The 11,764-nt window shown below is 34.0% G+C and overlaps 2 protein-coding genes across 2 annotated transcripts; one reads left to right on the top strand and one right to left on the bottom strand.

Annotated features, from left to right (window-relative positions):
* Positions 1-2,053: 2,053 nt before the first annotated feature.
* On the top strand, positions 2,054-7,108 carry LOC102579415 (SEC14 cytosolic factor). Its single transcript, XM_006346060.2, has 11 exons — positions 2,054-2,380; positions 2,486-2,514; positions 3,621-3,704; positions 3,804-3,857; positions 3,981-4,058; positions 4,192-4,245; positions 4,375-4,434; positions 4,522-4,617; positions 5,734-5,835; positions 5,914-5,994; positions 6,524-7,108. Exons 1-11 carry the CDS (start codon positions 2,326-2,328, stop codon positions 6,842-6,844), a joined length of 1,014 nt encoding a protein of 337 aa, XP_006346122.1. The 5' UTR covers positions 2,054-2,325; the 3' UTR covers positions 6,845-7,108.
* Positions 7,109-7,522: 414 nt separating this feature from the next.
* On the bottom strand, positions 7,523-11,210 carry LOC102579739 (uncharacterized). Its single transcript, XM_006346061.2, has 5 exons — positions 10,669-11,210; positions 9,348-9,433; positions 8,956-9,261; positions 8,759-8,842; positions 7,523-8,224 (listed from the first exon to the last, which is right to left on the bottom strand). The coding sequence occupies exons 1-5, from the start codon at positions 11,056-11,058 to the stop codon at positions 7,783-7,785; spliced, it is 1,308 nt and encodes a 435-aa protein (XP_006346123.1). The 5' UTR covers positions 11,059-11,210; the 3' UTR covers positions 7,523-7,782.
* Positions 11,211-11,764: the final 554 nt, after the last annotated feature.

Raw genomic sequence — 11,764 nt, forward strand, 5'->3', positions numbered from 1 at the left:
AATATCATTAAATTAAAATTAAAATTATATACTAATCATATAACTAATTTACCTAAAATAAGGTATTATCGAACCAACTTAATAAGACTGAATTATGTGCGCTCTTTCGGACCCCTAAATTTAAAAGAAGTAGGCTTCTTTAATTAATTATTGTCCCAATTGCAACATCACACCAAAGTACATTAAATGACCAGTAATTGTTCGTTGACAATTTTAAAAATAAATTAAATAGACTAAAATTGGGATGATATTCCTTGCTGGTTTTTTAAATTGATTAATAAAAAGAACTGGTCAAAAAAATAAAACACAATAATAAAGTCTAGTACCAAGAATTGACATTTTCTAGCACATAAATTTTAGCATTTTTATTTAATTTTATACAACACTAATTTCTTATTATATTTAATTACATATTTTTATAGCTATAAAATTTATGAAATTGTTTAAGATCATCAGATTTAAATACTTTCTTTTTAAAATCTAATTAAATATCGTTGCATAATTAAAATAAAAGAAATCGGTTTTTTCCCTCATTAAAAAGGAATTATTATTATTGATAACAATGTATTTAATTTCAACAAAAGTAAAATGTGGAAAATGCTAAAAGAGAGAATTGTTCAATAGAAAACAAATGATTTCAAACAAAGACAACACGACATCAACGTTGAAATGTTATGGTAAACAGCTTAGTTGAAAAGACCAAAAAGAAAAAGAAATAAAAAGTAAATAGTTTGTTTAGTTTAAAATACTTTTTAAATTATTAATTATTATGAAGGATTTATCGAAAACAATTTCTCTATATCATAATGATAGAATTAAGATTTGCCCATAGACATATATCTTTATTTTTGTCGGACATCACTTATGAAATTATATTGAATATATAGTTATGGTTATTGTTATTAATCTCAAAAAGTCATTTCTAATAAATTGTGATTGGAGTTTTATTTTCACTCAATTTATCAATTAACTATACCTCAATCTCAAATAAGTCAGAATTAATGATGTAAAAATATTTGCATTGGTTCTCCTCTATTTTGCATTTAATATTCGCCACTTTTGACTATTTATATTTATATTTATAATTGAAGGATATAATTATCCCAAATAATAATTCACTCAAAAAAATCATAAAAATACTTCATGATTTCAAGTTTTGGAAATATACATTGGAATTAAGTACTCCTACAACAAAAATAAATAAATTAGGCATGTGTCCTCTAGTTTATGTCTATTTAGATTTCATAGTTATAAGGTCCCTTTATCCGTCTCAATTTATGTCATATTAGACTTATTAATCTAATATACAGTTTAAAGTTACTCCTTCATTTTTTAAATAAAGTTTTGCACAATTGATAAGAAAAAAATAATACAAAATATAATTAGTATATCTCTTATTAATTCTTTAATCATTGTCCATTTGCATGCCTTTTAGCTAGAATAATTAATGCTAAGTGCAATATAGCAAAAAAACAATTAATTCTCTCTTTTTTTCTTTTTTTTAAATTGACGAATATTTGAAAATTATTTCTAGTATACATGACAACTAAATAAAAAAACGAAAAGAGAAACTTATTTCTAAAATAAAATAATGTAAGTAATTTTTAGACCAGTTAAAAAGGAAAATATAACATAATTGACTAATATTCCTAAATTAGAACTTATCCACAAAAAGGAAAAATAAATAAATTAAACAGTGTATTGCAGCCGTGCCTAATATTCGTAAAGAATAACGATAATAACTATTCTCCAAAATTACCATCAAAACTCTCTTATTAATTGTATTACAGTGAATGTGACTGTTTCTCTTTAATAAAAATCTTTACTCGAGTTCTAAATAATAAGCGTTACTCTCAAATAAACTTTACCATACAAGAATATAAACTAATCAAACTTCAATACGAGTAACGGACACCGAAACCAAAAAGAAACTATTCTAGAAAATTATTATTCCGTCAATCAAGATTATTATTACAAAAAAATAAAAGAACCTCGTGACGGTAATCACGTTAGTACATACTTCGCTTAAAGATTTTAATACTACTTAGTATTAATTTAAAAAAAAAAAGTTGTCTTTTGCCTAAATTTAAGAAGATCTGACAATGAAGCAGCACCTTCAATTCTTGAGTCACTGTCCTATGAGGAAGAGGGATGAGAGTGGAAATTGAGAACCAAAAAAAAAAGTTCCTTTTTTTCACAAAATACAACAACCCCTCTTCCTCTTTAGACCCAAAATCTAGGAAAAAAGCAAGATTTTGAGGCTTTTTGATAACTTTAGGAGGTGGGTTTGAATCTTTTTTGGGTAAATTTGTAGTGGGATCAAGAATGGTGTTCATAACTGAAGATATGATTAAGCAATTGCAGACTTCAATGGATGAAAGTTAGTATCTTTACTATTTATTATGATCTTGCTTGTACATTTCTTTTGAGTTTCAGCTTATTGAGTTTGGATCTCCAATTTTTGTTGTTGTTGTTGTTGTTGCAGTTGCTGAGCCACTTCAGAAGTCTTTCCAGGTTTTGCTTCTAATTAACTCAACTTTTTTCAAAATTTTGCTAAAAAAAAATAGTTTCTGGATTTGATCTGTCTACTTGTTGTGATTCTTGATTTTGATTTATTCAACTGTGGAGGTAAGTTAGTCAATGCCAAGTCAAAAATTTCTAGATTTCTTTGTTTGAGTTTTGACAAACTCGAAATCTAGTAGCTTAGTTGGTGGACTAGCTAAACTTTCACCTTGTTGGTGGGGTCGATTCCCCACCTTGTAAATCTCCTACCCCAATTTTCTTTTAGCAAACTCTAGTCTTGGAATGTTGACCAAATTGCTTTAGTTGTGCTTGCTTGGTGTGATTAATTACACAGAAGGTGCAAATGGAAATTCTCCTTGCTGCTTTTTTGCTCTTTTTTTTTTTTTTTTTTTTTTTTTTTTTTTTTGGGCTAGTTATGAATTAGGATGCAACAATTTAACATAATAAGGTAAGTTATTGCAGTTTGGTTGTATTTCGTGGAGATGGATGTTCAAAGCTAGCATCTTGATGCAGAATCTGAAGTCACCTAAATGAAGTTTGGTCAATATATGCAGCTAAAACTTATTGTAGATCTATTGTTTTTGAAATAGAACGCCCTTGTTTGTATGTTAGAATGTATGTGATCTGCAGTTGGAGAATGCTGAGCCTAGTTAAACAATGGGTTACTCCCAAGACTTATATCCATAGCTAATGGTAAATGTGATGGCACCAGTGAAGTTTTTAGCCAAAGATTGGTCTTTTACCTTGATTATCCACTCTCTGTGAATGACCAGTATCTCCTTTTATTTTTATATGACTAAAGAAACTTACGAGTTCTCGTAGCAGCAGGTGATCGCTCATGTTAACACTTCGAAAAACAGAAGGTTTATTACACCTGGTGTCAAAACTTAAATTAGTGAAGTGGCTGAACAAAATAAGACGAGCTAAGCATTTTGGCATGTGCAATAGTTAGATACTGAATAAAAACTTGGCTATTTTCATTGCTCAATGTTAATTGTAGGTTTGAGGAATAAAAATGGAGATCCTTATTAGTGATGTTTCGTGAACCTATAACTATGTTATGACCGTACGTATATGATGTCTTAAATTTTGTGCAGAATGTACATCAGGGGTACCGAACCGAGACACTGGTGAGGTTTCTCAAAGCTAGGGATGGCAGTGTGTCTAAAGCTCACAAGATGGTAAGTGCATACAGTTTTCATTCACATTTGAAGCTCAATATTGCTTCAGGATGAATATTGCATCGAGGAAATATTCTAACTGTAATCAGCACTTTGCAGCTTCTTGACTGTTTAAATTGGAGGATAGACAATGAGATTGATCAGATACTTGCAGTAAGTTTTCTCTTGTCATAGAATATTTGAATGGAAAACCTTTAGTTAAGTCGCAAATAATAAAGAAATGAAGGCGAATTCCACCTTTACTATGTGGCTGATATTTTTCATTTATTGTTGCAGAAGCCAATTGTACCCACTGATTTTTATAGAGGAGTGAGGGACACTCAGCTTGTGGGGATGTCTGGATATACAAGAGAGGTAATACTTTGATCTGAATATATAAGTTTATCGTTGATTAGCTCTCTTCTCATTCGGGTTATGCAACTTTTGGCGTTGTGCTTGGCCATTATAATCTTATTGTGTGGTTTCTACTTGGTTTTAATCTGTGCAGGGTCTTCCCGTCGTTGCTGTTGGAGTAGGCCTCAGCACATATGACAAAGCATCGGTAAGGGTCATAGTTTGGATTCTTTAGCCCTGTTAACAAGTCAATTCAGCTGCTCAAACATTTGTTTTTTCATTCGTCTCCCTACAGGTGGCATTGAAATTTTACTGACATAGTGTTTTTCTATTGTAGATTCACTACTATATTCAATCACATATCCAAATGAATGAATACCGTGACCGTATGATATTGGTATGTCCTTGTGTTTGTTCATTCAAATAGGAGATAAATACGAAAAAAATAGCCTGTGATGTTGACTGACTGATGTTCATGTTACAGCCTTCTGCATCAAAGAAATTTGGGCGGTATATTGGGACCTGTGTTAAGGTTTTGGACATGACTGGTCTAAAGCTTTCTGCACTAAACCAAATTAAGGTATCTTGTTATTTGTTTGACATTGTAATTATACTTCATTGACCTTCCTACCAAAATCCTACGGTGTCATTCCTTATCATCTTTTTTTTAGTCAACATTCTTCTTGGATATAAAGATCCACTTATTTTGCTGAAAATCTTTGGTTCTACATTTGTCGTCCACACTGCTAGTTCTTGTTAAAGTTTGATATGATGTTCAGTTTTGTCACTTTCTCCAAATGGTGATAAATTTTAAGTTTTCGGAGTTAAAAAGACTCTTTTGAGTGCATTTGTTCATTCACTAACTACTCCTATTTACAAAATTTGAACTTCTGAAAAAAATTATTGATTAGCAATTACTCAAACAACCTAAAAGAAAGCATATATTAGAGCGCCAAGAGAAATTCTTGGGTGGTGCTGGAGAAAGAACGGAACCTGCATCAGATATATAGATGTCGGAAAGGATATGGTCGAGAAAATGGTCACAAGGACGAGAACAACAGGTTATAGGCTTTTAGCAACTAGAAGATCAAATGAGAGGTCACATGAGATGGTGCAATAATAGTGATTGTAAGTGATAAAAGGGGGATGGGTAAACTAAAATTGGATTGAGAGAAGACGTTTCGAAAGATGTATAATATCTCGAAATTACACACTTAAACTAAGAACATAGCACAATGGAAAGAAAGGATCTATACAGGCGATACAACTAGTTAAGATTAGAACTTCTGTTTTCCAAGAGTCTTTTTGGTCTTGTTGATACTTAGATGTGGATGTGGCGCCACCGGATGCCTAGTGGCTATAACACGGTGGTGTCTAGGCCAGTTTGTGTGTGCCTCGATTATTCCACCAAGTATTTTCTACCTCCCACCAACACAGGCGCCAAATAATTACCTACTAAAGGCTTAGGCAGGAAGAAATAATTATTAGTTTGTTGTAGAAAACAAATCATTTGTTACTGGAATCAAAATGAATGTAGAGGATCATATAGCGGATTCCAACTACTTTGGGACTGAGACATTTGATTGATATTGATTATTGAAATGATTTATTCATTATAAGATGGAGTAATATCTTCTTTTACTTGATCACACATTAATCTTTTTTAAACTTGACATTTTGTTTATTCCTCTTGTAGCTCTTAACTTCTATATCTACCATTGATGACCTAAATTATCCTGAGAAGACAGATACATATTACATTGTTAATGCTCCATACATATTCTCAGCCTGCTGGAAGGTTCGTGTCTAACTTATAATTGTGCACAAGTCTTGCTGAATCAGTTAACCTAAAGCCCAACTCTATGCAAACTAGCAGGTTGTGAGACCTCTTTTACAAGAAAGAACTAAAAAGAAAGTCCAAGTGCTCTCCGGCTCGGGAAAAGATGAACTGTTGAAGGTAAGATGTCTTTTTTCTTTTTTTTTGAGCGGAGGGTCACACCCCTGTAGTATCTTTGATTATTTGAGTGTTTGAACTATCACCAAATGCTTATCAAAACACACCTCAAGTATTAGTTTTTCCCTTATCATACCCGAACCAAGTAGGAAAAGGGAAAAACTTCTAGTTGAGGTGTGTTTCGATATACATTCAGTGATAGTTCAAGGTAGTTTAGATATGAAACTCGAAAAGAGGAATTCTTCATGTTTTTGACCCTTCAACTCTTTATGCTTTTTTGAGTTATTAAAGGTAAGATGCTGTTCTTTAAGTCGATTGCCTTTTATCCGTTGATTCTCTCACTTCAGGAGAGGCTTACTGTTGCAAATGAACTCAATACTATTCTCTGTAGTTTGTAGAATCCATCTTTATTCACACTAATAATGTTTGGTCACACACCTCGTGTTTCTGAGGAATACAATACTTGACTTCAAATCTAACTAGAATTATCTCTGACTTAGCATTGAAAAAACTCTTCATTCTCAACTTGCAGATAATGGATTATGCATCGCTACCACACTTTTGTAAAAGAGAAGGCTCGGGTTCATCTAAACATAGTAGAAATGGTACAAATGATAACTGTTTCTCCTTCGATCACACTTTTCATCAGCAACTCTATGATCATACTAAGCAACAAGCTCTAGCATTAGAGGCTGTAGCACCAAGCAAAGAAGGATCAGTCCATGTGACCTTACCTGAGCCTGATCCTGATGATGCAAAGATTGCTGAAACAATAGAATCCACATTCCAGAGGATGGGGGAGAAAAACGGAATTTGTCAATCATTTCATGAAATAAAGATCAATGGCGATTGAAGCTGATTTGCTGTAGTCTTGGTAACTGCTTATTCTGAATCCGGCGTTTACATGACGAGAGGATTTAAGTAAGCGTTGTTATAGTACTAATATGACTTGCATCATCTCGATGCAGGATTTAGTTAGAAGCTAAGTTGTAACATGGCATTTATGCTACCTTGGAGTGGACTATCATATGAATAGTCAAAAATGTTAATCCTCCCACGAAGTATTTTACGCGAATTTCGCTGATTTAATCTGATTTTTACTGCTGCTTTCATGATTCCTGAATCTTCCCAAGACAGAATAAACTTTCTTCTGGTTTATGGACTGTAAAAGAAAGGGGGAAAGGGGAAGTTATGATAAATAAAAAGGGACTAGAGAACCTTTTGTATATTTTTCTGTGTTTTGTTCATCTGATATGGTTTTCTTGTCTAAGCACAATATTAAGAACCTTGGTAAAAATACTCCCTCTGTCCAATTTATGTGACATCAATTAACTCGATACAATTTTAAAAATAAATGAACGATTAACTTGTGCTAATAAGTTTCTCATCAAAGAGTAAAATGAAATATTTAAGATGCATCTATATAATGTGCCATTTTTTTGTGAGTGTCACATACATTGAGACAGAGAGAGTAGTGAACCACCAAGGACAAAGCGACCATTTTTTTTTTTAAATAATAAGAGCCAACAGATTCATAGATCAAACAAACACTTCAGACACCAGGAAGTGTTTGAAACATGCAAACAAAAGAAGACTCCTAAATTTACAGAACCAATAGTCTATCATTACAACACTATTTTGGCATAAATCTTATCCCCCAAGTAAATCAAATTCTAGACTTCCTTGCAAGTGACTTACACACATGCAATAACCTAAATTTACATCAGGCAAAAGCACATCGGTGTTTTTAACCAACAATGAAATCAAATGTGAGCTTCTTAATGAATAAAATTACTTCAGCTGTCTGTAGCAGTTGAAGGCATAGGCAACTGATATGGCAGCACCAACAACAGCAAGAACTGCATACGTATCTTCACGCTCCCAGCTCTCATACCACGTAGGCATTAAGCACACCTTGCGAGGACGAGCCCCTTTGCCACTACTACTGCGAGAAATTTGTCTCTTGAAGCTGCTCTTCTTTTCAGTTGTAAACTCAGCGTTCTCTTGGTTGAGATTGAAATTATCTGCATCGACTGGTAGTTGAGTGGTCTGACAACATGAAATATTTCCATTTGCCTGGCAACAGCCCGTACCCTCTAATTGGGATCCACATGTGCTAATACCAACATCATTTGAGTTTATGGTGCCTCTGTCCATATCTGTTCCACCATTAATGCTGAGCCTATGTTGTTGGGATGCTTTCTGTTCGTCTTCAGATAGTCCCATCTGACCCCTGAAACAAGACATTAGTATTCTAGATTAACAAATGCAAAAGCACCATCTGCATTCCTGCAGATAGATTAGCCTAACAAATGAAACTTGAAATGCCAATTTTCACCTCTACAAAATTAGGATTGTTGTTACAAGACACTTCCTCTTTAGTACTATAGATCAACTTAATGAGTAAACTTGAATTATGTGTTCTTATACCCTCAGAACTTTAAGAAGCAGTGAGTTTCCATTGAATTGCAAAGTTATATCTAAAAATTTTGTTTCACCAAAAACATAAGTTATGGCCCATAAGCAGATCACGACGGCACGGGTTATGGAACTTAAGCCGTTTAAGAGGTAACAAAATATTGACTTAACAATGCCTTGGCAACATACATAACTTGCATCCCAACCACAATTTTTAATGTAACATTCCTAATGTTTTAGAGCTGACAAAGTACATAATAGCTTAAAAACGAGTTAAATTCATTTAGAAGCAATCAAATGCAATTTCTCAAGATGTTAGATTATCATAGCAACAGGAGAGAGAATTTACCTCCACAACCAATCAACAATTTCTCCTTTAGCAACATGCTGTTCAAGCAACTGTGGTACATCATCAGGTGTAACATAGCCATACCTAGTGCACAACAAAAACAAACATATAATTAACTACCCAACTAAATTTCATCAACTGCCTACAACTGAGAGAGCAATTTCCAGAAGAAAAGGGGCAAAAGGATTTATCCTAACCAGTGTCCGGAGACTTCCTTGTGAGTGCTTCGTCCATATATGATCACATTTCCAGCAAACTTGTGCCCCCCGATGTGTGAGCATGGACTAACAGATACTTTTCCTTGAAGACCATTTGATTCTATTTCCTCCAAAAGTCTACTAACTATAGCTGGTCCACAAACACCACATCGACGATCTCTTGAACCATGACAACACACAAATATGTACCATCCAGTCAGAGCTTCAGGATTTCCAGGCAACCATTCACCATCCTTCACAAGCACCTCCTCAACAAATGTGTCAACATCAAAATGGGTCAATCTCCTGCACAATAGGTAAATTCAATGTCATTTAATAGATATGCAATCAACAGCTGCAGATGCACTAGAATAGTATAGCATAGTCTAAACCTGTATCTGATCATGTCCGGAAAGATCAACACATCCCCATTCGATGTCTCAGTTCCATCATGCCCTTCACATATTGTCAACCGAGTCTGGAAGAAAAAAAAGTTACAAGGTAAATCACTACAGATATTACTGGGATCATGAAGAAAACATAACCAACTAAGCAATTTGCTTTAGAAAGGGAATTTGTGAAAACTACACAAGCTCAATCAGAATGATATCAAACGAGAACAATTTGCTCTTCAAATTGAGGCGAAGCTATACAGATTGGAAAATGGCAAGTTAATGATCATTTAATCATACAGGTGGATGGAAAATTTTGAAACTTGGTAAGAATGTTAGTCAAGAATAAGAAAAAAAAAGCAAATGCCAAAAAGTGTATAAGAACAGAATGTAGGACCTAACTTTGCAGTTTGCACTTTGTTCGATCACTACATGCAGGAAAAACTTAGTCCACACATCCGAAAGTAGCAACAAAAAACAGTAAGGCACGTCCCTCTTTCAAAAGAAAGCATCAGCTTAAATTAATGAAGTTTGAACTCATAAGCTGAAACGAACCAATCACACCTTATAAGCACGTTAAGGTTGGCTGTACAAATACTTCGTATTCATTTGACTCTAATCAGGCCCATTTCATACAAATTCTAAACAAATTCTCCTTTCAGTAAAATTAAGGGTAATCTAGAATTAGAGTTGAGAGGAATATTCGATCAAAACCCTTAGCCCGATAGGGGATAGTATACATTCAATCCGGATAAGACACTGAGATGAAAGACGAATCAAGCAAGAAAGGCAGAAAGCGCCGCTTTCTCGAGTGAGAGTTCTTTTTTGGGGTTAGTTTGACTGTCCTCATTCAAGTTTGTAGGCGTGCGAGTAAGAGGGTTGTAGGCGGTTTAAAAGACTTAATCTTTTATTGGTCAAACTCTAATAAAAGATTTAATCTTTTAGCTCTCTGTCCCTAATTCAGCAACTTTGTTGTTCTGAAGCTAACATTACTTTCTGATTTTGTAATACTTTGCATCTGCTTAATGCCTATTAATGATATTTATTACTAGATGAAACGGAAAACATACACCGTGTAATCCCACAAGTGGTGTCTTGAGAGGGTCATAGACCTTACCCCTACCTTTCTGGGGTAGAGAGGTTGTTTCCGATAGACCCTCCCCTCGACAAAATGAAAAAAAGAGAACAGGTTAGCAACAACAACAATGAGCATTCTAGAAGCTAATAACAGTTCATACAATGCAGGATAGCTTAACATTTCAAAAGCAAAACTCAAGGATTTGCAAAGAGAACAAAATTCAAAAATGACAACAGAATAAACCTGTTTCTTAACATCATTCTTTCGAGCAGTAAGAGCAGCAGCAAGAAGCCTAGGCAATCGATCAAACTCAGCAGCCTCAATACGAGGAGGCCAAACTTGAGGATTCTTATAGCAAAGGAACACGTGGCGTTCATAGAAATCCACAGTACCAACAAGCGGCGTCTGGCGAAAATCAGGACGGGAGAAACCGAACTCAGCATCAGCGGCGGCGGCGGCGCCATCAGCACCGGAGAGAAAACCCTCGTTCTGGAAGCTTCCAGAAGCGCTACCGATCTGAGAAGAATCTAGAAGGAAGCTGTCGGCATCGGAAACAGTAACAGGAGAAGAATTAGGGTTTATGAAATCGTCCCTGTTCGCCATTGATGGTGAATTTTGAGCTTTTTGACTCATAAGTCCTCAGTACAAAATGGAGATGAATAGATTAAAGACCTTCTAGGACATTGAAATATGGACACTTACATTAAAAATAAATATAAAAAAATGTACTTTTTTTTCTTCTTTTTCAAAAATATTGGTTATAGCATTTGATTTAGCATAAACATCGAAAGATGACATGTTTTCAGTTGTTACATTATAATTATCGTGACAGTATAATTTAACATAACTAGTTATGAAAATACCTGGTCTTCATATGAAATTGTCGATGAATCAAATATTGATTGATTTGAACCACTTGAAATGAAGACATGTTTTTAGTGGTCATACAATATTTATTGTTTGGGTAATACCTTAATATATAGTTTAACTAATGAACTATCTGCATTTATAGCAAAAAGATTTCTACTTGTTATATTGTCTTTAATACGAAAGTATGAACAGTCTGATAGTCAGTTATGAAAGTATATGTATATCACGTGAATTAACTTATGTAAAAGATTCTCTTTAGAGTGAACCATTTGTAATAATTGGACGTGTTTTAGTCGTTATGCTACATTTATCATGAGGCCAATAGTATAATAGTGCATAGTTTAGCGAATGAACCATTTGTATTTGTAGTAATTATATATTTCTAACTGTTGCATCACATTTACCATGACAACAATATAGTAGTAGACAATTTAGTTAGATATGGAAGTATTTGGGCGTCACGTGAATT

Source organism: Solanum tuberosum, unplaced genomic scaffold, assembly GCF_000226075.1.
Source record: "Solanum tuberosum cultivar DM 1-3 516 R44 unplaced genomic scaffold, SolTub_3.0 scf00076, whole genome shotgun sequence".
In the NCBI taxonomy this organism is placed as follows: domain Eukaryota; kingdom Viridiplantae; phylum Streptophyta; class Magnoliopsida; order Solanales; family Solanaceae; genus Solanum; species Solanum tuberosum.

Bases quoted from the DNA above. Each gene is read 5' to 3' on its own strand.
- LOC102579415 (XM_006346060.2), top strand. From the start codon at position 2,326: ATGGTGTTCATAACTGAAGATATGATTAAGCAATTGCAGACTTCAATG. The intron at 2,515-3,620 runs GTTTTGCTTCTA...AATTTTGTGCAG, and splicing joins CACTTCAGAAGTCTTTCCAG to AATGTACATCAGGGGTACCG. The intron at 4,059-4,191 runs GTAATACTTTGA...TAATCTGTGCAG, and splicing joins TGTCTGGATATACAAGAGAG to GGTCTTCCCGTCGTTGCTGT.
- LOC102579739 (XM_006346061.2), bottom strand. From the start codon at position 11,058: ATGAGTCAAAAAGCTCAAAATTCACCATCAATGGCGAACAGGGACGAT. The intron at 9,434-10,668 runs GTTTATTCTGTT...TTTTTCTTCCAG, and splicing joins AGAATGATGTTAAGAAACAG to ACTCGGTTGACAATATGTGA. The intron at 8,225-8,758 runs GTAAATTCTCTC...GTCTTGTTTCAG, and splicing joins ATTGTTGATTGGTTGTGGAG to GGGTCAGATGGGACTATCTG.